At 39.0% G+C, this 24,778-nt stretch overlaps 1 protein-coding gene across 12 annotated transcripts in view; it reads right to left on the bottom strand.

Annotated features, from left to right (window-relative positions):
* adgrb2 (adhesion G protein-coupled receptor B2) overlaps nucleotides 1-24,778 on the bottom strand; it is a 266,514-nt gene that overhangs the window by 187,366 nt on the left and 54,370 nt on the right. For 11 of the 12 annotated variants that reach the window (XM_085446299.1, XM_085446289.1, XM_085446294.1 and 8 more), the window contains exon 2: nucleotides 82-985. In XM_085446299.1, coding sequence (XP_085302425.1) covers nucleotides 82-970 — 889 coding nt within the window. In that variant the 5' untranslated portion in view covers nucleotides 971-985. Of the gene's footprint in view, nucleotides 1-81; nucleotides 986-24,778 lie in introns of those variants that run through there. The other variant, XM_085446300.1, reaches the window with a different exon arrangement.

Genomic DNA, 24,778 nt, shown 5'->3' with positions numbered 1-24,778 from the left:
TGTGCTCATGTGTGATGCACTGAAAATAGCAAGACCAGCACTGAAACACCACCTCATAAATTACAGTGAAAGGAATCCTACCTTGTCGTACGTCTCGGGGCGCTATGGCGATTGCATCATTGGAATGCAGTTCGGTGACGCAACAGTCATCAGGAGCCAGTGACCCGTTACTGAAAGTGTGCGGTGTCTCTGGGAGCAGAGGAACAGGTGGTGCCATAATGTTGTGATTTGGACAAATACAGCCTGTCTGGGTCATCCCACAACCATCCCCATCAGAAACCTCCTGGTCTTCATTGTGATCAGTGCGCAAACACTCCTCGAACCATCGGCAGAGCACACCGCAGGTAAACTGACTGGAGTTTTCGTTGTTAATGAGTAACACCTCTACCACTCTCAGCTCCAGCAATTCCTTAGATACCTGAGGCTCATCTGCAGCTGGATGTCTCGTCAGACACAGTTGGACAAAGTTCTTATCGAACTGCAGAAAGGAGTAAGGTCCGTCTGAACTGGTGCGGCTGCCACAAAGATCGATGACTTCCTGATCTCTGGCTGTGGCTGTCTGTAAGTGCAGGGGACAGCTTTGATTGGCTAGGTGGTGGTCAAGGGAAAGGAGCATGGGGGAGTGTGTCCTACAAATGACAGGGTGGCGCGTGAAGCGGAGATAGAGGGAGTACTTGGTGGGATCCGGGTTTTCCAGAGACCAGGAACAACCCGGTGCCCTGGAGGGAAAAAGCTCCCTTAGGGAGAAAGAGCCATAGAGCACCCCAGCTACAAGGCTGGAGCATGGTGAGGACAAAGGCGAGGGGGCCCCCTCTGCCCCGGTGCTGGGGACGCTATTGGCAACCCCATAGGCAGCCTCAGCCAGGGCAGAGAGAGGAGCTAGAGCGAGGGCAGACACGGCAGCCAGGGCCCCAGCCACAGCCAGGAGAGAGGACAGCACAGACAGACACACCCCACCAGCAGTGTTCATCCTATGACATTCGTCCTGCAGGGGGAGAGAAGAGAGAATAGGATGGGTGAGGCGGGGATAGAGAGAGATCTGATTGGACATTAGACATATTAGGCAATACTTTCAAACAAAATCAACATGCCATGGATAAAAGAGAAAAAGTTCAATATTGTATTTAAAAAAATCACATCAAGCTGAAAATGTTTTGGACAGCTTTCTGCCACTCCTCAGAGTAGAATATAAACAACTTCATGGAAGCACTTCTCACGAAGCTCTTCAAACATACACACACAAGCGCCGTCAAAAACACAAACACATCCCTGCTGGGCTGGATTAAAAGGGTTGATGACTTGGCTGTTGAGACATGCACTGTGGGGCCTGCTCTACCCTTTCCTGCTGATATGTGCACACAAACACACAGACAACATCACATACACATACACACACCATCGCCTGCTGAGAAGCTCCCCCAAGGCTCTGGCAAACTATTACCATCACCGACACAGTGAGGGTCCGCCAACAGCTTGATTTTGACTCACACAACACACACACACACAGCTGACAAAAAAACCTCTATATACAGTGTTTTAGCATTTTACTTGAAACTACTTCAATAGTCACTATATTTTTGTATTCTCAGTGTGTCGGCTCCATCACCTAAGACTTTCAAGTGGTTCTGCATAATTGTGGTTTGAAGAGGATGCGTGGGAGATGGGAAATGTTTGCACCACTCTACCAATAACCTTATAGCATAATACCTACTTTTTCTTGCAAAAAATATTACTATGCTTTGAAATTCAATAAATGCCTCAAGACAACACATACTTTTACCACAACTTTGTACTGTAAACACATTACAAAACTTTACAAAGCTACTACACAATACCACAAAAAGTCATTGATGAATTAAAAAAATGAAACTGCAAAGAAAAAAAAACAAAGATTTTCTTTGAATTAATGAGCTCTATATAAATAATATGTTCAGATGCAAAGATGCAGGACTTGGAAAGCCATCTCATGAATGAGGTACTTTCTGGGCTGATGTGCTTTTTTTTCTTAACTTAATTGATGCATGGTTCTCTTAAATTCCTCCAGCACATTTCAAATGCAATGCGGTTTGAACTGGACTTTTGCAGCTGTGCTTGGGATTATTGTCCTGTTTCATGACCTATTGACATATGGCCTCACATTTGACTCTAGAACAATTTGGTATACAACAGTCATTGGTTGACTCAATGACGGCAAGGTGTCCAGGTCCTGTGGCTGCAAAACAAGCCAACTCATCACCCCTCCACCACAGTGCTTCACAGATGGTATGAGGTGTTTGGCCATAATGCACAGCATCGCATTTGGCCGATACCAAAAACAGCATATCAGCACAAATGTGTCTGCTTTGGTGTCATCTGTCTAAAGGACATTTTTCCACAAGTCCTGTGGTTGGTTCAGATGCAACATGATCTTTTTAGAGGGGAGAGGCTTTCTCCTGGCAACTATTCAAAACAAGCCATACTTGTCATGTCATAAACTTTAACATCTAACATGTTAACCGAGGCTGAACATTGCATGTTCTGACTTTGGGGTGAAGATTTCCACTCTTAGGGAATTGGCAGCTGTCATGAATGTTTTCCACTTGTGAATAATCCATCTTTCTGCGGAATGATGGACGTCAAATGGTTTGAAAAAGGTCTTATAGTCTCTGCAGTCTCTGTAGATGATTAGAAACAATTTCTTTCTCTAAGATTATTGCTGATGTCTTTCTTCCTTGGCACTGATTTAAAACACACCTGAATGCTCTAAATACCCCCGTGCCAAACCTTCTGCTTTTACAGAGGTGCTCACATTTGCTGAAGATCAGTTAATAAGGTACATTTGATTAGCAGCACCTGGCTGCTACTTACCCTCTTCATTCACATGGAAATAATAAGGGTGGTATAATTTTTTTTCACACACTTCTGCATTTGCCTTAATTTCTTATACAATAGTAAGACACAACTTAGCACATCTTAGGTTTTATTTACCTATTTTTAAATTTTATTTAATATTCTCATTTGATTATTTGATGTCAAGTGTATGAGCTCACAAAATGTCATCTTCTTGTGAGCCAGCTGAGTGAAAGAGAATAAAAACATCCTTCTCTTTCTCTTCTCCTCAGCTGTAGTCTTGGTAACTTGCTTGTAGTGGGCCCAAGCTCTTGTTATATAATCCAAATTAAACATTAATGCATAAAAGAGAGAAAAACAGTGGAATTTCTGAAATTCATGGTGTGTTGTATGTAAATGAAATGGCAGGTAAACCACATATGTACAACCACAAGGGCATGCCACGTGAACCGGAAATTACATCCTTTTGCACTTGCACTGGTTATTTTGGGAGTATTTTTCACACTGACAAGTATGGCTGTCTGGAGTGCACTACATAACTATATATTATCCTTATAATGGTCAACAAGTTCTATATGGTCCATATCTCATTCTAGACGAGTGCCATCTTGGACTGGGAGGGACCACGGATTTTTAACCAATAGCAAAAGAATATCTTGGTACAAATGCAAATTCTATCTACATAGTGAACACTGACAAAATTTCATCAGGTATTGACTTTAAAAATTATGTTAAACTGTTTAATTATTAGTGTGAAGTGTAGCATGACAGTGCCAATCAGATTACTAAACCTTCCTACACAATGACCTACAATGTTTGTACGTTGAGAGCAACTCCACTTCCTTTAGGCTCAGATTAGTGAAATGCAGCAGTTACCTGTACTCACAGGATTTATATAAGTCTGATAAGGCCCTCCATCACTGCACATGTAGTCCACAAGATTTTGGTAAGAGGCTTACTTCACCAATGTCAAGAGGTGACTCCCCAGAGTTAGACAGCAAGAGGCACTTACGCTTATAGGTGTGAGATTTTAATGAGGGCCAAACAAAAGACAACGAGAAAGATGGAGGAGGAAGAGATGTTGAAGGAAGAAGTGAATTAAAGTTAAAGCCATTATACAACAACAGGGGAAATATGTACACAATTTGCATCACTTAACATGAAAAATAAATAATCCCCTTTGGAGTGGGGGGAAGCATTTTGTTGATGCTAACTCAGAGTGATGTACAGTGCATAAAATACTGTCATGCTCAAGGACAGTTGACCTACACGCAATTTTTCTGGACAATAAATCTGCTTCACGGGAAGGTCTCCGAAACCAGTATGCCACCCTGTTGTGCAGTGAGGAGCACAGGAAAGACAAATGTTCTTTAAAAATGTCCCATATGTAAGTGATGAAGAAGAAGAAAAAAGTGTTAATTCTTTTTTTTATGTTTGTTTTTGTCAAAGACAGCAACCGGAGACATATTGCAAAAACACACACACATATAACATACGAGTACTTGTACACAGAATATTCATTGTAGGCCTCCATTTGCCAACAGCACACCACTCAAAGGCACCGTACTTCTGTTCCCTTATCAGGCACTGTTTACTCTGGGAAGAGCTGGTAGTCGTGTGGGACAAGTAACCATAGCAACATTGTGATATTCTGTTTTTTTTTTTTCCTTTCTTTCCTTCATCTTAGTCTTGTGTTACTATTTAGACTGGGTGTTTCTTCTACCACATTCCCACCTTGATACCCCCCCCCCAACACACACATGCAGAATGAATGATCCAAAGAGCTTTCAAACAGCACTAGTGTGAGCTATAGAGACAAATGCATTGCACAGTGGGGGAAAGGTGGAAGGAATGTAGCATCTTGTGAAATCTGCTCAAGGATGATGCTGTCTGGCATGTGACGGGGTTATAGTCTTGTACCTGTCTGTTACAGACTGTCCTACTTAAACCAATTAAAAGATAAATACACAGAATGAATATCTGCACAATCTGCACAGGGGACACAGGCCCTGTGAAAAACATGTCACTTAGCTGTATGAATATAATGAATTATCTATATGACAAACTTCTTATATTTTTTTCCTTTCTGTACTGAAGGGATCGATGTGCCCTATGCTATATATTAATAAATACAGACTTTTGGATTGTTTCATTTATGTGCCAAAAATCAAAGTGTCTTCTGTAACAGACCGAACAAAAGTGAGGGCAGATACAGTATAGTCCAAACCATGCATAGGTTAAAAAAATAAAATACACACATTTTACGGATGAAAAGAAGTCAAAAGCGTTAAGCAAATTGTTTTTGGGACAATGAGCAATGAATATTCATAGAGCCACAGTCTGTGCTGGAGTAGGCCCTAAAGTGCCGTCTTCATGAGGCCATTCTGTCCCACTTCACTCTAAAACAGCATTTTACTATGGGCATCCATAAATATTCATTAGCTTTGATGTCTTCCTTCCCCCTTCCACCTTGACATTAATGTTATCACCAAGGATGGCAAAATATGTATATCCCTCACTCCCCGTCTCACCATCCTCTCCCGCTCCTCTTGGCTCTGTCGTTATTCTTTAATGCCGTGCAAGTGACAATATGACTCATCTGATTTTTGTCCTTACCATAAAACATCTGCAAGACAGAACAGTGCTGGGGCACTAGTTTTGAAATAATATCACAGCACTAAAAAGTATCGCTGTCCTTGACTGGGATTATTATTTCACAGAGTGCTTTAAAGCATCATTAATGACAGATCAAAAATGGGTCTTTTGTCCTCGACAGTAGAGTACTGAATGTAGTTTAGGGGAAACATATACTTTGATTCAAGAAAAAAAAAGATTTTAATGCTTTGTATGTGTTCTTGCCCTGGAACTTAAAAAAGGGACCTTATATATATTTAGCATTTGAATTCACTCTAGCATAAAAAATGATTTGTATCTATTCCTTTTACACAGCAGGATCCTTTTCCCATGATGATAAAATGGGATATTAATGATCACCAGTTGTATTATTCCCCATACACTTGTCTCTAAAAACCTCGCCTCTGTCTCCAGAAAAGCTTGCCTGACTTATAAACTTGCATTGAACTGTTGCTGAGCCATGCTGTGAAACCACAAGGCAAAACACCCTGAATGACTGAATTATAAAATAATCTCTGTTTAAGGATCATACTTGAGAAAACCAAAATGCGCTGGTACTGTCGATATTTTTGTGTGCAGCGTAAACTTTAGCTGAACCCACACTTACAACAGAATAATATAACATGTTTCACACGTCTTACCTCTATCAATACAGATGGAATAGTAACAGTCTCTTAAAGTAAGTAATAGAGAAAAATTATTTTAAAGCATAAAGAAATGTAGCTATTTAAAATTAAAATTATACTTAAAGTAAAAAGTCAACTTTTTAACTTCTCACGCCTTCTAATCAATTCAATTCAATTTTATTTACACAGCACCAAATCACAACAACAGTTACCTCAAGGCGCTTTATATTGTAAGGTAGACCCTACAATAATACATACAGAGAAAAACCCAACAATTATATGACCCCCTATGAGCAAGCACTTTGGCGACAGCGAAAAGGAAAAACTCCCTTTTAACTCCCTGTTGACACAACGATTAAAATATCAAGATGACTTTTTCTTTTCTTTAAGAACCAAGCAAAGACATTGATACAGGTTATGAAGCAATCAACACTGCTTTGTTTAAAAAAAGAGAAAAACCCCACCACACCTATACACAAAAGCTAACCAATCATGTCACTATTGTATGACAAAATAAATAAATAAATCTATTGCCTGCTTAAAGATTCAATGTGTATCAGTTTCTCCCATTGAGGCAACATGTAAAACTAATGGATATGTTTGGCCTGAGGTCCTCAGTGGAGTAGCCTCAAGCTTCAATTCTTTCAGCTTGGATAGTGAGGCTACAGAAAACCTGCTTATCGCATATTCAGCAGGCATTTCTTCAGGCAGTAATGCACAATAAACCTAGTCATCAGTGCTAATTGAAAGCCATACACTAGTGCAAAAAAGAAAAAAGAATGGTCATTACTCAGAAAAGCTAAATGTACCGTGTGCCTAAGCCTTTAAGGTTCCAATCATAAATCACTGCGAGTTGAAGTCCAGCCAAGAACCTTTGTTGCATATGATTTCCCATGTTTCCCTTTCTCCCCTCAAATCCTGTCAAGTCTCTAGTTTTTCTAACATTTCCAAGTGCAAGCACAAAATGCACAAAATTACGAAAGAAAAAGAGCTTAAACCAGCGACATGAAAACAAGCTGTGAGGTGTCACTCTTTAAGTTGACATAATCTTACAGTTAATTTTTGCCTTCATTTAGACGTCTGCTAAATGTATGATTAACTAAGGTCCACCTGTTGATCGTGCATAGCCAACAGGTGGACCTTACTTATAGTTGTATAATTTGTTGGACAAAGACATACATTTTGTAATTTTATGCATGTACACCACCAAGCTGGATTTTATATCAGAAGTTTCTGCTTAATTTTAAAGGCTTTAGCTAAAGTTAAAGTTACAGTTAGATCCAATATTAATACTCTGTTTAGTTCATTAGTTGCTAATTTTGCTAAGGAAGCATGCTAAGTACTTGCTAAGTGCTGCTGGCTTTTAGATCCTTTCACTGAGAATAGATTCTTGTTGTGCTAAAATTGATGCCACAATAGCAATGAAGCACAGCAGTTAAGTTGTGTGCTAGGAAACTGACACACTGAGCTCAAAGTTCTAAATCTCCACAGAGCTGAGGGGCAGCAGAGCTCCGTAATAATCCCCCCTCTTCATTGTGACTCTGTGCATCTGTCCCTAAAGTGACTCACCTTAATTCATACATAGCTACTTGATCCAACAGCAGTGAGAATAGGTTCCTAACTTTTGAACTGAGACATTATCAGGCAACAGAGAGACCTGAGTAACAAAACTAGATTATACTATGTAGCATGAGTAGCATATTTGTTACGTTGTAAGGATTCCTGTAGCACATGAGCTGTTATCTGCATATTTGACACATATCATCATAAGAGACATGAAGATTGCTAACAGAGTATTTTTTAACCCAAATGAGATCCTTTTCTGACAACGAACAAATAGATTTGTTACCTTAGCTGCTAATGAAATAACTTTGCTGAGTCTAAATGACAAAAGGTTATTGGATAGAAAGGACCAGTCTCCACAGTATAAGTCTTCCATTCTACCTCATCTTCCACAATAAACACATTCACATGTTGACTCTACTCTTAATAATATCCCCCATAATATAATACTTTTGCTTTTACTTCAGAGACCCTGAAGGCTAACAACTATAGCTACTGTTCTATGACAGCAGCTGTCTAAAATGGACATCAGTATACATGCTAACTTTAATGAGGCTTTTCCCATAAAAAAGATAATCATGCACTAAACCACAAATACCTTCCAGTAAACTTGTTTGTTCTTGCAGAATGATAGAGTGAAATAGCTTTTGGGCAACTGAATATCCCTGGATATGGTGCCTGTGTTTAGGGAGTTCTGATAAAGCATAACGACACCCCCTTCTTTTTGTCATATTCCTCACACTCCATTTCTCTGCCTCCACCCATTCTTCAGTGCATAGATTTAAGTGCACTGTGGTAGAGAATGGTATTGTCAGATTTATTGATGTAGCGTATCTCTCTCATTTGCAACCCTCAGCAGAGATCAGCACGTGCCCTTTATATGAGCCCACACAAACACCCATGCTCGATAAATAATCCATTTGACGTTCACACACACATACACGCGTGCTACACCCGTTTGAACGCTAGCTCGATACTATCAAAACTTGAAGTCTGTATCCTTGTGCGAAGTGTTTGGAGTCTCTCTCTGTACTTCTGATTAACAAGTCATGAAACATTCCTCTTTCTCGCCTCCAGCATCAAATTCTCAACTCTGTCCCTTCTCATCTTTACTTTCAGCCTCTTATAAATCTCAGCCTTCCTCAAAGTCAAACTTAATTTATTTACCCGCATAGCCACACATCTGTGCTTGCTCCGTTTAAAGTCCTTTATCTGGATAAGATCTTTTGTCTGTAAAGGAATATGAAGAACTAATGTTGTTAATCTGATTTATTCGGGCTGACATTTTAGAAGTCAGTATTCTGTTTGTCCTTTTATCAAACTTGCTCCTGCACACCACCAAGTCACTGCTTTTCACTTTGCCTTATCAGTTATTCACAAATGGCAGGCAAGCTGAGTGGATCTCATGCTGTGAAAAGAGACAGCAGTACTACACCCCTTGATCACACAAAAGGGCACTTTGTCTTTCAGCTATGGATATGCTACATACACAAGCACAAGCACACCAAGGCGCCTATACATATTCATAGATCCAGCTTAACATGTAACATGTGTGCTGATTGAAGGCGTAAATCATAAGTGTGAGATGAAACTGAGTAACGAATTGATTTATCAATCGTGAAGGGAGTGGATCAACAGAGAACCTACGCGGGCATTGAAGGAAAGTAGTTCACATGTTTCAAAGCATGTTTATGGAATTATTTATTAGTGTAGCTTCGATTTGAAGGCAAAACATTACCAACGAACACTATAGTACAGATTAAGTCACTTAAACAGCTTGACTTTTTTTGTGAGGCAAATTAATTCATGAAAGAACTAGAATTCTTTCTTCAATGATTCTAGATGGATTCACATAGTCTTAATATCAAGTTTGGGATATCGCATCTTTAAAGTTGTGACTCCGACAACAAGAGCACCGCACGGCAGCACCCCGACAGTGCTCAGGTCTCATACAGCAGACTCACTTTGTAGTTTATCTTTGAAGATCGAAAACGTTTGGCACATTTTTAATAACTTTACAGATAGCTCTGCAAGATGAAAGTGAAATATTTTGCCAGCAAGTCTTACGCAATCACCCAGTGATTAATGTTGTGGAGCAAAAAAAAAAAAAAAAAAAACCTCTACAAATGCAAAAACAAGCTGGCCAACTAACACCCACTGCACCACATAGCGAAGTCTACTCGGATCAGGCAAAGAAAAGAAATCCATCCGTGGTTACATCACAAAGGCCCTGTGAAACTATTCGCGGAGTTATGGATAATGATGAGCAGCCTCTGTTCTGCTAGTGACATTTTACATCGTTTTGTTCATCATCTCGCATATTTGTGTTATTATAGTCATGCAGACTCAGGACTGTGACAGTCTTTCAAATTTGTATCGTTAAATTCCACAAACCTTCATGCTCCTTTTCAGAATCAGAATCAGAATCAGAATCGTGTTTATTGGCCAAGTATATGTGCAGACACATACAGGGAATTTGGTTCCGGTAGATGGTGGCTCTCAAGCACAGCAATGTAAATCACACACACACACACACACACACACACACACACACACACACACACACACACACACACACACACACGTCTATATATACACATTACACATACATACACAAAGCTGTGTAAATCAACTATAAATAACGAATCTAAACTTATATACATAAAATACAGAAATGAATGAGGTGGAATGAATACTGCAAAATGTACATAAGGTGCAGCTGCAGTCTGGCAGTGGGAGCAGTGTGACAGGTCAACTGTTAAGAAGGGAGATGGCGAGGGGAAAGAAACTGTTCCTGTGTCGGGTGGTCCTGGTCTGCAGGCTTCTGTACCGTCTGCCAGAGGGCAGCAGATCAAAAAGTCTGTGTCCAGGGTGTGAGGGGTCTGTGATGATTTTCCCTGCCCGTTTCCTGGTTCTTGAGAGGTTTAGATCCTGGATGGAGGGCAGGGGCGTGCCGATGATCCTTTCTGCTGCCCGTACAGTCCGCTGCAGTCTGCTCCTGTCCTGTTTAGTGGCTGCACCATACCAGACTGTGATGGAGGAGCACAGGACAGACTCAATGACCGCAGTGTAGAACTGGATCAGCAGCTCCTTTTTTTCAGACCGTGACCTTCATCAAAACCATTTAGCTTAACTGCCAGTTGTTGTGCAAATTGTGCATATGATGAATGGTTTGGAACAAACAGCTTAGTTGTGATTAAAAACCTGAAACTAAAGTACACTATGTGATTTACTGAATCTAAAATAGCTTTTAAATCAACTCTGAATCGAACTGTTGTACCAATCATCAGTGATATCAGTGATTTTCCCTTTTAATACTGATATTAATTCTTCAAAATACCACCGAAAAATGACTGTTCAGCAGAGAACAGAAGTCTCTGAAGATCCTCTAACATCACACTTTCTTGTAAATGAAGGTGAAGGGCTAACAGAGAGGTAAAGAGGCAGGTTAATTGCAGCCCAACCTGAGAGGAGTAAATGACCGCACATTAGGAAATTACTCCTAGAATGGATTTACACTGAATTATTGTCAATATCGCCAAATATGGTCCCGAATCTACAGACGGCAAATAATTATAACATGGGATTTGCTCTGTCAGTGAAAAGTAGCTTCCCACTGTAGCAATTTCATACTCTGTGTATGAGCTATGAGTATGGACACTGATTAAATGACCACCACTACTTTAATTATCTATAGTAAATAAGCAAACACAATAAATGAAAATGACACTGGTAATGTAATATTGTGGTAAGTAGATTGTGCACTGATGTGATGTTCTAAGAAAAACTGAAAGTCATTCGTCAAACTCTAATTTAGTAACACTTAAAGCAAATGCATTTCTCAATACACTCAGTGGGGAAAATGTAAGCCAATTATTACATGGTCTCATACCCTTTAAAAAGCACTTTAATGGCATGTAGCATTTATTCAATGTGTTCCAAACCTGAATTTCAATATTGATTGATGTTACTTTTGCGGGCAGATATTGATAGTGAGACCCATTAATTTCACATGAGTGAGTAAACAGTTGTTGGAGCTAAGGATAAGAAAATTGATGAAATGGAAAGTATGGTGCGGGAAGGTAATTTTTCTTTTTTTTTCTTTCTTTCCTTTACAACCCTGGAAGCCTCAGAGAAAGACTAATAGATCACAAGCAAAGTGTTGCAGTTTATCCATTTCATAACGTTAACATGCAGGTTTGGTGAAAGCATATTGCACACACAGCCATTCTCGTAGCCATTTGTGAAACAGTTACGAACTTTTAATCTGCTGATACATTTTTGACTTTTTCCATTTTTATTTCATGTTCCTGCACACAAATTTCCGAGCTTCATTTATTTTCATCTGCCTCGACACAATTTGTCATCTGCAGTTTTGTCTCCATGAAATGAATATTTTTCACATTTAAAGGATGAAAAACTCGACATTTTGGGGGGCTGGAGGGAATTGCGAGGACAGGGAATCATTCATCGTCGCTGACGCTCACAGATCGCAGATTGACTCCTACACAAGAGATTTATTTTATTAATAATCATTAAAAACTACTTAGTTAGGCTAAAACAATAAAAAACAACTCAGACAGGTTTAGAAAGAAATGGTTTGGGTTCAAATATAACAGTTTTGTATAGTGATATAACATGTAACACTTCTCTCAAAGATCATATCTTTTGGTTATGAGTATCATGTGGCTCCTCTGAAATGTCGGGACAACATACGCTGATCAGGTATAACATTATGACCACATGCTTAATATTGCTTTGGTCCCCCTGTTGCTACTAAAACAGCCTGACCCAAACCAAGATATTAGCAACAGATGTTCCATTGGATTTTGAGGCCAAATCAACATCTCAGACTTTGTGTTGTGCTTTTGGCAGTGGACAAGTGGACTGGTCTGCGGCTATGTAGACCCATGTGAAACAAACTGTATCCTGATGCCTTTCTATCAGAACCAGCATTGTATATTTTGGTTATCCAAGCTATAGTAGCTCGTCTGTTGGTTGCAGCCTTCACTCCCCACGTACATTTATGACCCAGGGGTCTAGCCATCACAATTTGGCTCTTGTCAAACCCACTCAAATCCGTGCACTTGCCCATTTTCCGACTTCTAACACTTTCCCACTTCTGTATTACTTTTTTGTGACTAATTGCCATCTCAGAGTTCAAACAGCCAACAGGCTGATGCAACCACTCAATCTGAGCTGCTGCTGAAAAGCTGAGCTAAATCTTCTTCAATCAGCACAAAAAAAATGAAAAAAATCACGCTTTTATCTACAGTATATTGTTGCACAGCTTACATCTGCTAGAGATACACTCAAAAGAAAAAAAGTGACATGTAATTAATGATTAAAGAAAACCAAAGCTACCATGTAATGTGTAGACAAGGTTGCAAGACAGTGACAGACGTGACATACCCGACTCTTCCCACTCTAAATTTCAGGAGTTTCCTGCAGCACATCAGTTCCTGTCTGCTTCACATTTAATATGACCCTGTGACTAACTACCAGGGGAGCTCAAGGCAGCAAAATTCCTGCTATGATACATTAATGCTTTACTGTACAAAACCTTGCCTGCCTTTAATTGTGGCAGTTCTCTGATAGCATGATTTAGCAGATTATAAATTTACACATACTGAAGCGTGTGTCAGGTTTGACCCAACACACCCACTCAAACAACTCTACCCCCTTAACCTTGTTGCCATGGTGGGGAAAACGGCCTAAATGTCACCATCTGCTGAGTGTTTGGACAGAATCGGATGGCACAGACACATGCACGCAGTGTGATTATATTTAAAATGAGAGTGAAGCAGACCATGTATTTAGGCAGACAACTCACTGCTATGTGCATATATAGATCTGAATAAATCAGCGAGTCTGTGTATGTGTGATGTGGGATGTACAATAAGGAGTTTGGAAAAATGCCTTGTAATATTGTGGTGGGCCTAGAGGGAATCTAGGTTTTATTGTGCAATAGAGGTTCACAGACTGAGGAAGATGGGGATCGGCTTCCCTCTACAGCATATTCCTGCCAACAGATCAGCTTACACCAGCTTTTTCTTTTCTTTTCTTTTTTTCAAGGAAACAAGAATATATGGTACAGAGAAAGAGAGAGAGAGGGGGGGGGGGGAAGCAAAAGAAGGAGACAGAAACAGAGACAGAATACTTGGACTGAAACATTTGTTATATGAAGTCTGAAGAAAGCTAAAGGAAAATGGAAAAACACGAATTTCTCAATGATGCACTATAGTTAAAAAAGGAAAGTCATTTTTGGAAACAGGAAATCCTTTGTAAAATCAATAATGATATGATATTGTTTACTAAGCTTAAAATAAACTGCTTGCTTTGTCTTGCTTTCTCTTTTCATGGGCAACACTACAGGTACCTGCCTCTTCAGTCTAGCAATCCACACATCTTTGGATGTTTTTGACCTCCATACATGATCCCCTGTTTACTCTGCCAGCAACTCATTCCTCTTAACTTATTCTTTTGCCTTCCGAAGGGTTAATTGAGCATAAGATTTGCAGATATTAAAGGTTACACAAGGTTAAAGTGAAATCTTACAAGCAAATGATTCGTTTTAAGGCGAAAATGTTTATATTGAAAATATTGATTGCCGCATGCAAATGGAGACATCTGCGCGTCGGCCCAATTTCCCCACAGCAAAGCTAATAGTAAATTTGATCTGGGACTAAAAGATTGAAAATACCAAACACCACTTCCCATGAAAACCAGAGGCATCGTAATGGGATCTAAAAGGCATTAAAGAAGCTTTAAAGTTCCAAGACTCATTGATTGGAAAAAGGGGGGAATAAAAGCTGCTCATTAAAAAATAAAATTAAAAAGTCACACACGGAGCAATAGTGTACTTAATGTAATTGTGGCATCGGGGTGAAAGATAATAGGCAGCTAGAGCTAAATTTATTGTCGATGTCAAAAGATATGTTACAGCAGAAGGAGAGAAATGAAGTGAAAAGGGCAAGGCGGTGTGTGTGTTTGTATGTGTGCGCCCCTGTGTGATTGCACACGTCTCAGTGCAGGTTTGACAGGTTTTGTAAGCCGTTCAAGGTTACATTTATTTGTCGGTGTGTATTCTTGTGCACGTGCAGGTGTGAACTGATGGAAAACACATCCTTCAGGCAGGGATATTTGTCTTCTACAGACTATCTACAAATAAGGAACACGCGTTTTGTGCGTTGAGTACGTTAAATGTGAATCGTAACATCAGAAGGGGAACAGTATGATATATTCACATGCAATAAGATGCACACACATTGATGGTCTGGTGCATGTTTGAGGATAGCTTCTATTGAACATATCCGCAGGGCTCCCCTGCTTGCATGTGTTGCACGAGAATACAAAAGCGGTCACATGAAAGTGTTTACTTGTACAGATATGCAGATTAGATAGGGTTTGCACTGCTCAAAAGTGGCTACCTTTCCATTCACAGTACATCTCTAAAGTGGTGGAATAAAAGAAAATCTATCTATCTATTTATATATATATATATATATATATATATATATATATATATATATATATATATATATATATATGCAGTGCTAATAAAAATATGCTGACCAGCAACTTGGGATAATTCAAAACACCAAATGCTATTAGATAACAAGCTCAGAGCAGTCAAAGCTTATTAATGTGTTTTTGTCTGGGTGTGTGTTTGTGTGTGTGTTACTGCGGAGGTGGTGGTTACAGTTATCCCCCAATCTTTTCTCTTTATGTAACATCTCTTCCCTCTCTAGCTGCAGTAGAGCAGATCAGGCTCTCCCTCTCTCTTTGAAGTGTAGCCAAGCATGGTATTTATTTCATTATCTCCTCGCTCTCTCTCTCTATTTCCTCTCCTTGCTTTTAGGGCTCGGTATCAAGGAGAAGACAGGAATCGAGACCGAAACAGCTGACGCTGCAGGTAATAGCCTACAACTCTGGTCTGTGTGTTTGTGTTTGTGTGCTGTTCATGTCTTTATGTGGACAATGTGTCCTTCACAACGAATGTAATTCTGCAGAGAGAGGCTATAAAGACTAGTCTTTTTCTCTACACAGGGAGTCTGCAATAATTGCTCATTTTGTTCTTGCAGGCAAAGGATAAATGTCACAGTTCCAGATATCTACATGTCTGTAGTTTGGATTTACACATACTTATACATACTTACTTTGAATGAGTAAACAAGTGGGTGAGCTTTAAACGCTCATTCTCATTCATCAGTGCTGATCTAAGTGAGAAGAACTGTACAGTGTCTTTGCAATAGATGAATGGTAAAGAATGGTTTAAACAAAATAAATATGAAGTAGACAATAAAAAAACCCCAAAACAACTGAAACTTATATATCAATTGAACCTTGTTGCCGTGAGTTTTTGTTGTGGGTTTTACTTTACTAGAGCTCTCTGCATCTTGAATTTTCTTCTTCATGTAATTACAATATTCCTGTGAGGTTAACAACCAAATTCTTGCTTCAAAAAGCACATAACTTCTTGTTGAGTAAACAAATATTTTTTAGCATCAGTAACATAAAACTTTGCCTTTACAATTTTTGGCTGATCCCTTATTCCCCACAGCAGATGGGTCTACATATTTGGTTTGGCACAGATTTTTTATACCAGATGCAGTCCTCTCATTTATCCAGGATTGGGACCAACAGGAGTTGTATGCTGGCTTGTTACCCAACCACACAAAATTGGGCTTATGTTTCCTACTAGTTGCAAACCAGGGACAATTGGGTTGTAAGGTGAATGCACTAACTTCTATGCTATGGAAAAACACAATGTTCCAGTTAACTTTCTGTGTGCTCTTCATATTATTTCATCACCATTCTTTAGATAGAATCAAGCCAACATAAATACATTTGGTGTGTTGGGCACATTTACCTTACACACCAATGGCCACCTTTATGTGGAGAAGATGGGTAGAGTGGGTTCAAAAGCTAGTATCATACTGTTCTGTCTAAATCTTTATTGTATTTTTTATTTTTTAAATAATGTTATTATTTATTAATATACCTGTTTTTTTATTTGTTATTTATATTTCTTGCCCAGTAATCCGGTGGAAAAACCACATTTTCATCATAGATGTACAATGACAATAATAGGACACATAAATAAGTATGTAACAAGAAATGTCAACCTGCCAGAGCTCTTTCAAAGTCAACAACAGTTACATGCTGAAAATCTCAAAAATTATTGAGTTATGCATTGGTATTTTGACTTTATTTATGTATGTGTGCATGTATTTTCTTATTTTACAGTGCACAAATTGCCATTTGCTTTTTCTTGCTTTAAATGTAAGGGACAAAGCAGAAAGGTAGAAAACAAGTTGTGGAAACATTACTAAAAAATGTAGCATTAGCCAACTAAATGCTGTGGTGATGTGAAATAGGCAGATATGAAACTGTTTAACTAGTCAGAAGTAAGTGAGAAGAATGCCAAGTAAGAATGCCAAAAAAGCACGTGGGAAAACTCCAGAGCTTTTCAGAGCCTCATTAAAAGCCATTTTACACAAAAGACACTTTGATACAAAACAGTAGCAACAGTTTCCCACGCTGTAATTTAGCACCAAAATAACATTAAAGCCCTATTAGTGCAGAAAAGAAATATGAGTCAAACCCAACAACAGGAACAGTTAGATATGACAAAAGTCAAAGAATTTATTAATTACACTGGTCTGAAAGTAACAGGTAAGTTCAGGTTAGACTAAAGGATCTAAGAACAAAGTCCTGTCATGAAAGCTGCAAAAGTTACCACATGCAAATAATTGTCATTCATACCGATATATAACCCAAACACGTGATATGACGTGACCACTTGCATGCATAAATTGCACCAGCAGGGGGAGATAATATATTTAAACCAAAGAAGTCGCTAGTGAATGATGAAGGTATGACCTACAGTCCAGGGTCCTATGCAACACATGATTGACCTGGGTAGCTATTTACACGTAAATGTGTTAATAATGGGTATTTAAACACTTTTGTTTTAAATATCTCCCTCTGCTGGTACTGCAGGCTTATTGCAACTTCTGCATGCGTGTCCATTACATACTTTGGAGAGGCAAAACATGAAACGGATACGGTGGACTAGTGTGTCTATTACACACTTTGCCGTGATACTGGGTTGGTGTGTTCTTGCTAGCAACATTGGCACATTAACTGCTGTTTTGCTGCAGTTAATGTGCACCAAAAAACACTATGGTTAAAAAAATACTATGAAAAAGAAAAGTTATAGCACAGATGTGTGTTTGCAAACTACACTCTCATACAGTATGATAGCTGCTAGCCAGAGATGGGCAGTAACGCGTTACTTGTAATGCATTACTGTAATCTGATTACTTTTTTAAAGTAACGAGTACAGTAAGGGATTAGTATCGCAAAAATGGTAATCAGATTACCGTTACTTTCCCGTAGGAACGCTGCGTTACTGCATTACTAAAACCGTGATTTTTTTTTTGCGAGAATGTCTCATGACAATGACGTAAGCGAGTGCGACATTCGTGACAACAGCTGTGTGCAGATCAACAATGGATAATATATCAGTGCGGGAGAGAGTATGAGCGTGCAGCGTTTAAAACGTGGAAGTACTGACCTTACTTTGAGTTTCATTCCATAAAAAGTGACAAAAACATTAGTGTCCGTTGTGCGTGGGAAGAAAACTTCTTTTTACAGCGAAAACCCCCACCCTCCAAACAAGCATCGAGTGCGCAACGATGTAATGGGAAATTCACAGAGAAACTCACGGATTCTTCAACTGACCGCTGCGGCACACCTGCACCAGAGCACACCTCCGCCTACCCCACTCCTGCTTTACAGGTGAAAATAGAGCAAAAGGACCGCTAGCTAGTCTTTGACTTTATTTATTTTCTGCTGTGTTTTACTTGCATCTATTTGAAAGACTGAATGTAAACACAAAAAATAGTTTATTTTATGTTTTAGATTCAGGTTGTAAATCGTGTTTTTAAAAAGTAACTAAGTAATTAATTACTTTTGAAAATAAGTTATCAGTAAAGTAACGGGATTATAAAAACATGAACGGTCAAGTTGCAGAAGATACTTGAAAAAGGACTAATAAAAGCCAACTAATAAAAATAAAGCTGTCATGTCTTTAGTGAGGGGATCTACTAAAGCATTGCTTGAAAAATGCACTGCTTCCAATGGGTGGACGTCAAGGAAAGAAGCTTTTATAAATTTTAGTCATCTGACATCTTTTAAGTACTGTAAATAAAGCAGCAGTGTTTGATTTTGCCAAAACATAACAGATATGAGCGTAGCAGCTGTCATGCTCGTCTAAAGGAATGACTCAAATTAAGTCAGATCAAGACAAGCACTTATAGGTTCACCGCTACACCCAAATTTAATTCCCACCTTCAAGGTTTTAATTTTTTGGGGGGCAGAGCTGCGATTGGAAAAAAAAGAATCCACGCAACAGTCCTGACAGCCTGATTTAAATGAGAGCCTATTAAAATATTGTGATTGTTTGACACGTCATTACTGCCAGGTGAAAGCCTTGATATTAGAAATCTCGGTTTTCATATTTTTTTTTTTTATTCAAGAATTATGCTTCTCTGCTTGTTTGAGGAAATAGCCGCTGTGTTTAAGACACCTTTTCAAATCTAATTAATAGAGTGGAACTTTATACCTTAGCTGTTTATACCTTAGCTGTTGAAAAGCTGGCATTTTGGGGTCATGTTTTTTCACTCTTTTGTTTTTCCAAAGAAGTCTGATACAAATTCTCTCTAAATAAGGCAAAGTCTGGGGCTGATGTGTATGTCTGCAGCTGTTTATCAAATTTAGGTTACACTCTAGTTGGTTCTGGCAAAGGAAAATCTCCTCTTTAAAATTTAAAATTATAATTTCACTGTCCTACCGAACAAATAGCTCAAACACAGCTTCACTGCAGCAGTCTTGCACCTAGACAGCACTCTTTCTCTACCTATGGCTGTACATGCCACATTGCATCTGTCCTCCTCTCCTTTATCAATACCGACTTTGTGCCCTATCTCTTATTATCACCCATCCATTCAGCATGTTCCCTCACCTCTACTTTTCCTTCTTTTTACCTTCTTTCTCCCTTGTTCATTGTCCTCTCAAAATCTGACAGCTGCCTTGAGGAAAAAAAAATCCTTCCCCTGTCTCCCTTCAGCTTTCCCTCTTGGGTAGGGCTGAATATACCTCTTCTTTATTTATCCAGACCTGTCTTTCACTGGGATATATTTCTTGTCTGCTTCACTTCTTCTCCTCACCTCATGCACTGACAGATATATAGAGGGAACGATGGATAAGGGATGGGGAGCCTAAAATATAAAGAAAGGAAAAAGAAAGTGAAAGAAAAGAGAAATGATGTTCCTGTCTTCGATGAAAGGTGTACTCTTCATCAGGAACATTGACATTGGGCTTTTGATAATGAAGATCACGCACAGTGGGAACCAAATAATGCACAGTAGCAAGTGATGTGCAACCCAGAGCACAATAAGCAAAGGGAAACTTCTATCAGATATAGGCTGTTATAAGCCAGATTGATGTCACCTACACCTACCTCTTTGCACACATTGTGGAAACCCTAGAGCATAAATTCATCACTTGGAGTGGTTGAAGTCTGGCATGATTTCTTTACTGTCTGTGTTTTCAAACAATTGTAAGGCAAGGTCAGAAAACATGTCTTTTGGGAGAGTAAAAGCTGTCAAATATCATCCTGACAAAAACATGAGTCAGCTTCTGTCAGAGTTCCCATCTCTTTCTCTGAAGTTTGTGCATCTGAGCATTTGTGAATACACTGCATGTCCAATGTCATAACCTCTCCACACATCAATAGAACATAAAAAGAAACAGATGTAAAAAAAAAAGATAGGAAACAAACGAACAACTGATGCCCTGGGAAGTAGAACTGCACGTCTGTTCAACCACACCACTGCTTACAGCTGAATGTTAACATGCACATAATGCAGATTTTTTTAGGTGGTCTTAAAAGTATGATCATTCATATTAATTGCACTGAAAAAAGTAGCTGTTTCTTTCCAAAATGTTGAAAAGAAATAATGTTATGCTGTCTAATAAACACAACATTATAATGGTGGATTTCCTCATTAAAGATGGCCAAAGGTTTGACAACTACAGTGTGGTGAAAAACTGTTTGAGCTCCTTTCTGATTTCTTAGCTTTTTTGCATAATGTCATTAATCAATAAATCAATTAAAAATAACCTGTCTGACAAAGTGAAGTAGGCCAACAGATCTCAAAGAGCAAAAGCAACACATGATGCCACAATATAAGAAAACCCCTGTGAGAACCACTATCCACAAATGGAGAAAAGTTGAAACAATGGTGAACCTTCCCAGGAGTGACCAGTCAGCTAAATTCTCCAAGAGCACACCAATGACTCAAAGGCTTGAGAACACAAAGGCTTGTCTCACATTTCCCCAAAAAACATCTTGACGATACCTATTCTGTGGAGTGACAAGGCAAAGGTTAAGAATTTTTGGAAGTCCCGCCACCTCAGACATAAAACTAAGGCTACGTTCACACTGCAGGCGAAAGCGCATCAATCTGATACATATCTGATGTTTTAGAAAACAACAGCTGTTTGAATGGTCATGTTGCATTAAATCTGTCTTTTACGTTACTGACACAAGACAGACGCCAATTATCAGCGCCAAAGAAGACATCGCGAACGCTTCCTGGCCATCCAGTGAAACTGTTTGGAAGACAACGTTGGAGAAACGTGAACATTTTATTTGTACTGTAGAATCTGCGGATTCTGACAGAAATCTGCAACTATCCTTTGAAGCACCGCTCCTCTCTAAAACAGCAATAAGGGTAATTATTAGGCCATATGTAAATAACAAAATAACTTTATAACTTAAAGCTAAATTGGGAAACGTAAAGTCTGAAACAAGTCTTTATATTAAGGGCCATCAGTCAAACAATACTGTTTGGTCTGACTCTAAACAGAGCGTGTTGTGTGTGACGTCTTCTTTTGCGCATGCGGGCGGTTTTGAGGGTTCACACTAGAGCGCGTTTGCTGTCACATTATATTTGTAGTGTGAACAAGCAGACAAAAACATTAGATTTGATTGAAAAAAATCGGAATTGAGTATTAAGACCTGCAGTGTGAACGCAGCTTAAGACAGTATTTTATAAAAAGAACATCACAGCAACAGTGAAACATGGTGGTGGTAGTGTGATGGTCTGGAGCTGCTCTGCTGCTTCAGGACCTGGATGAACATGAATTCTACTCTCTATTACGAAAATGCAAGGCTGTCAGTCTGTGCCATGAAGCTCAAGCACTCCCAGATTGTGAAGCAATTAATGATCCAAAACACACCAGCATGTCCAAAAAACACAAATTGAAGGTTTTGGAGTGGTGTAGTCCAATCCTAGACTAAAACGCCATTGAGGTGCTTTGACCTTAAACATGACATTCATGGTTAATAACCCTCCAGTGTGAGAAAAGAAGGCACCCACGTGCTGTTCAAGCCTTCCAATGTGAGGGGGCATCCAATCAGAAGAAAGGAAGGTATTCTTAAAGGGAGAGGAGCCAAAACAGGTGAAAGAGTCCAACAACTGTAAAACATGGAGCTGGAAATGAGCATAACGGGGCATCTTAATACTTAAGACTTAATAAGTGCTTAGAGATTTCCCCGAAACCAATGATACTCATGCACTAGCACCAAAGTCTATGGTGTCACCAAGCTCAGGTATTCATCCTTTGTGAACTAAAAATGTCAGAATATGTTGTTGCTAATCCAACTGTAAGTGGAAAAAAGTAGAAATGCTATAGCTGCTGCCAGAGGAAGAATCAGGAGGCCATTACTGTCTGTGGGTTTCAACTTTAGTGATCACTGCTGTTTGCACAAAATCCAAAAACCAGCCAAAAGTACTGAGTTATTCAAGGTTAAACCAAAGAGATGTGTGACGCACTAAAAGCCACAAAAAAACATCCATAAAGCTAAAAAAATACATATGCAATAATGCAAAAAGGAATTAAATGATAATAACAATCATGATAATAATAATAAAAGATCTGCCATTATATGAAACAGCAACCATAAAGAAAAAAATAAGACATGAACACAAAAATACAGAATACTTTTTTTCCCCAAGAGACAAATGGAAAGCAACGGAGGATGTTTCAGTCTTGATTCTGATGAAGAGAAGCATCAATAAGTATGGATATTTGTTTTGAAGCAAAAAGGAAATTGCCTTCCAAACCACTTATACTGCTGTTGGTGTTCAATCAAGCAAGGACTATTGAAATGCAAATGTTAATGACAGTGACAGAGGACAATCATTCTCATGCAGACAGGATCTGTGTCTGGATATTTGGATACAAAGATGCGCAATGAATTTGTTTTACAAATCAAGCTAAACAGTCCGGCTAAAATTGACATCATCATCCAGTCTGGATCCATCTACGTTTCAGATGAACCTAAAAATGAGGGAATGATATTCTTCCGTTTAAGTAACTATGCAAGTTCGGGGAAACATAACTTTATTAAAGCCTGCATATTTTAACAAAGCCGGAGGTGTATTGACATCCTACTAGGGACTGCCAATAGCCAGAGAGAGTTCATTGAGAGGTCAGACAGAGCATCAAATTCAGTTAGGTTAATGCTCTAAAACATCGTGGCTGTGTAGTTAGTTCATAAAGAAATCAAAGATTCATTATTCCCATTATAACTTCTTTAAAAACTTTTGTGCAAACTAACTACTTAACATCACTGACGAATATAAAGCATAATGTGTGTTGTTCCTATAGCCACCATTTATACTTAATATTCCTTAACATTACTGGTGATGCATGGTGAACATTAGCTGCTTTATTTTAGTGTTGCATCGTACGTTTCGTCACATAAATGCCTTCTTCCACAGTACATTCAGAACTGGCATTTGAATGATTGTTGTCTCGTATAAAGGGACATGATATAAAGGTCTTTCACAGCTTCCTGGGTTAAAAACATGCTGAATCAATGTCTTCAACCCAGGTTTGAGCACATCATCAAACATTAAAAAAGCAAACTCGGATTAGGAGATTAGCTCGAGTTTTTGCAAATCGATTTTCAGAGTAATGTGTAAATATAAACTAATACTAAAGTCAAAGGTACAAAATAAATCAATCTAAACACTAGTTATTTCCCAACAGGGCAAACGCAGTGCACATTTCTATAATTATAAAAGCAATAAATGCCTCTCTAAATGCCTGGGATAAGTAAAATGTCCCTCAATGATCTGTAAATCCATTGATTTTACCTTGAATAAGTCTCCTCTCTCTGCAGGTCTAAAACAGATATTCAGAATGTATAACAACAAACAGTCACTGCTTGCTTACCTCCCCCTGGCCAATGCTATGTTATATATGTCTATTATATTGTATCATCTGTCCATCCCAATTCCCTTTAAGCTTCCAAAGGTTGTGCAATCCAATGTGTGCAACTGTAAATATTTTCTCAGTAGCTGTTTCTTATTTCTGAGCACAGCAATGGGAACTGAAATGTTTCATTATGAACAAATATACAATAGAAGTACAGCAAATATCCCATAAAAGCTTTGTTCCACTATCTGCAGTATCTGTTCTGTGCTACTTAGTGCTAACTCAAAAGACCAGGTAAGCACAGAAGGTTTTAGTCCATGAAAAATGAATTTTTTTCGTATCCACTTTTCCTTTTATTGTTTCACTTGCTGTTTTTTTCTTCTGTTAATTTGCAAGAGTGTAGGCAAATTTCTAGATATAATAACAAAGAATGGATAAGAAGTAGAGAAAAAAACTGTGTGGTTTCACTATCTTTTAAATCCACAGTAATTCAAGGACTGTGGCTGTTGATAGGAAGGTTGATTCAAGGTTGATTTAAAAAAAGGAGCATGGCGTATTGAAGGACATAGGTCTGAGAGGTGGTATGCATGGGAAGAGATAGTGAGATGGAGAGAGGGTACAAGGGAGGGGATGAGAGGGAGAGAGGGCGGATTAGGTATAAAGAAGGTGGATGTGGTCTGCCTCCTTTCCTTTAGGCCAGAACTTTATCTCGTGCTCCAGACTGGCAGCAGTGTGCCAGAGAGGCCAGACGACCCGGCGTGATTCGGGAGGCAAGCCGAGCCCATAAACACATACGCTGATCGTAAGGAGTAGATAGCATGAGCATG

Source organism: Copadichromis virginalis, linkage group LG22 (assembly GCF_057382275.1).
Source record: "Copadichromis virginalis isolate Kocher_CV1m ecotype Utaka linkage group LG22, C_Virginalis_male_GT1.1, whole genome shotgun sequence".
Classification (NCBI taxonomy): domain Eukaryota; kingdom Metazoa; phylum Chordata; class Actinopteri; order Cichliformes; family Cichlidae; genus Copadichromis; species Copadichromis virginalis.
This window is presented reverse-complemented; position numbering and strand designations above follow the sequence as displayed.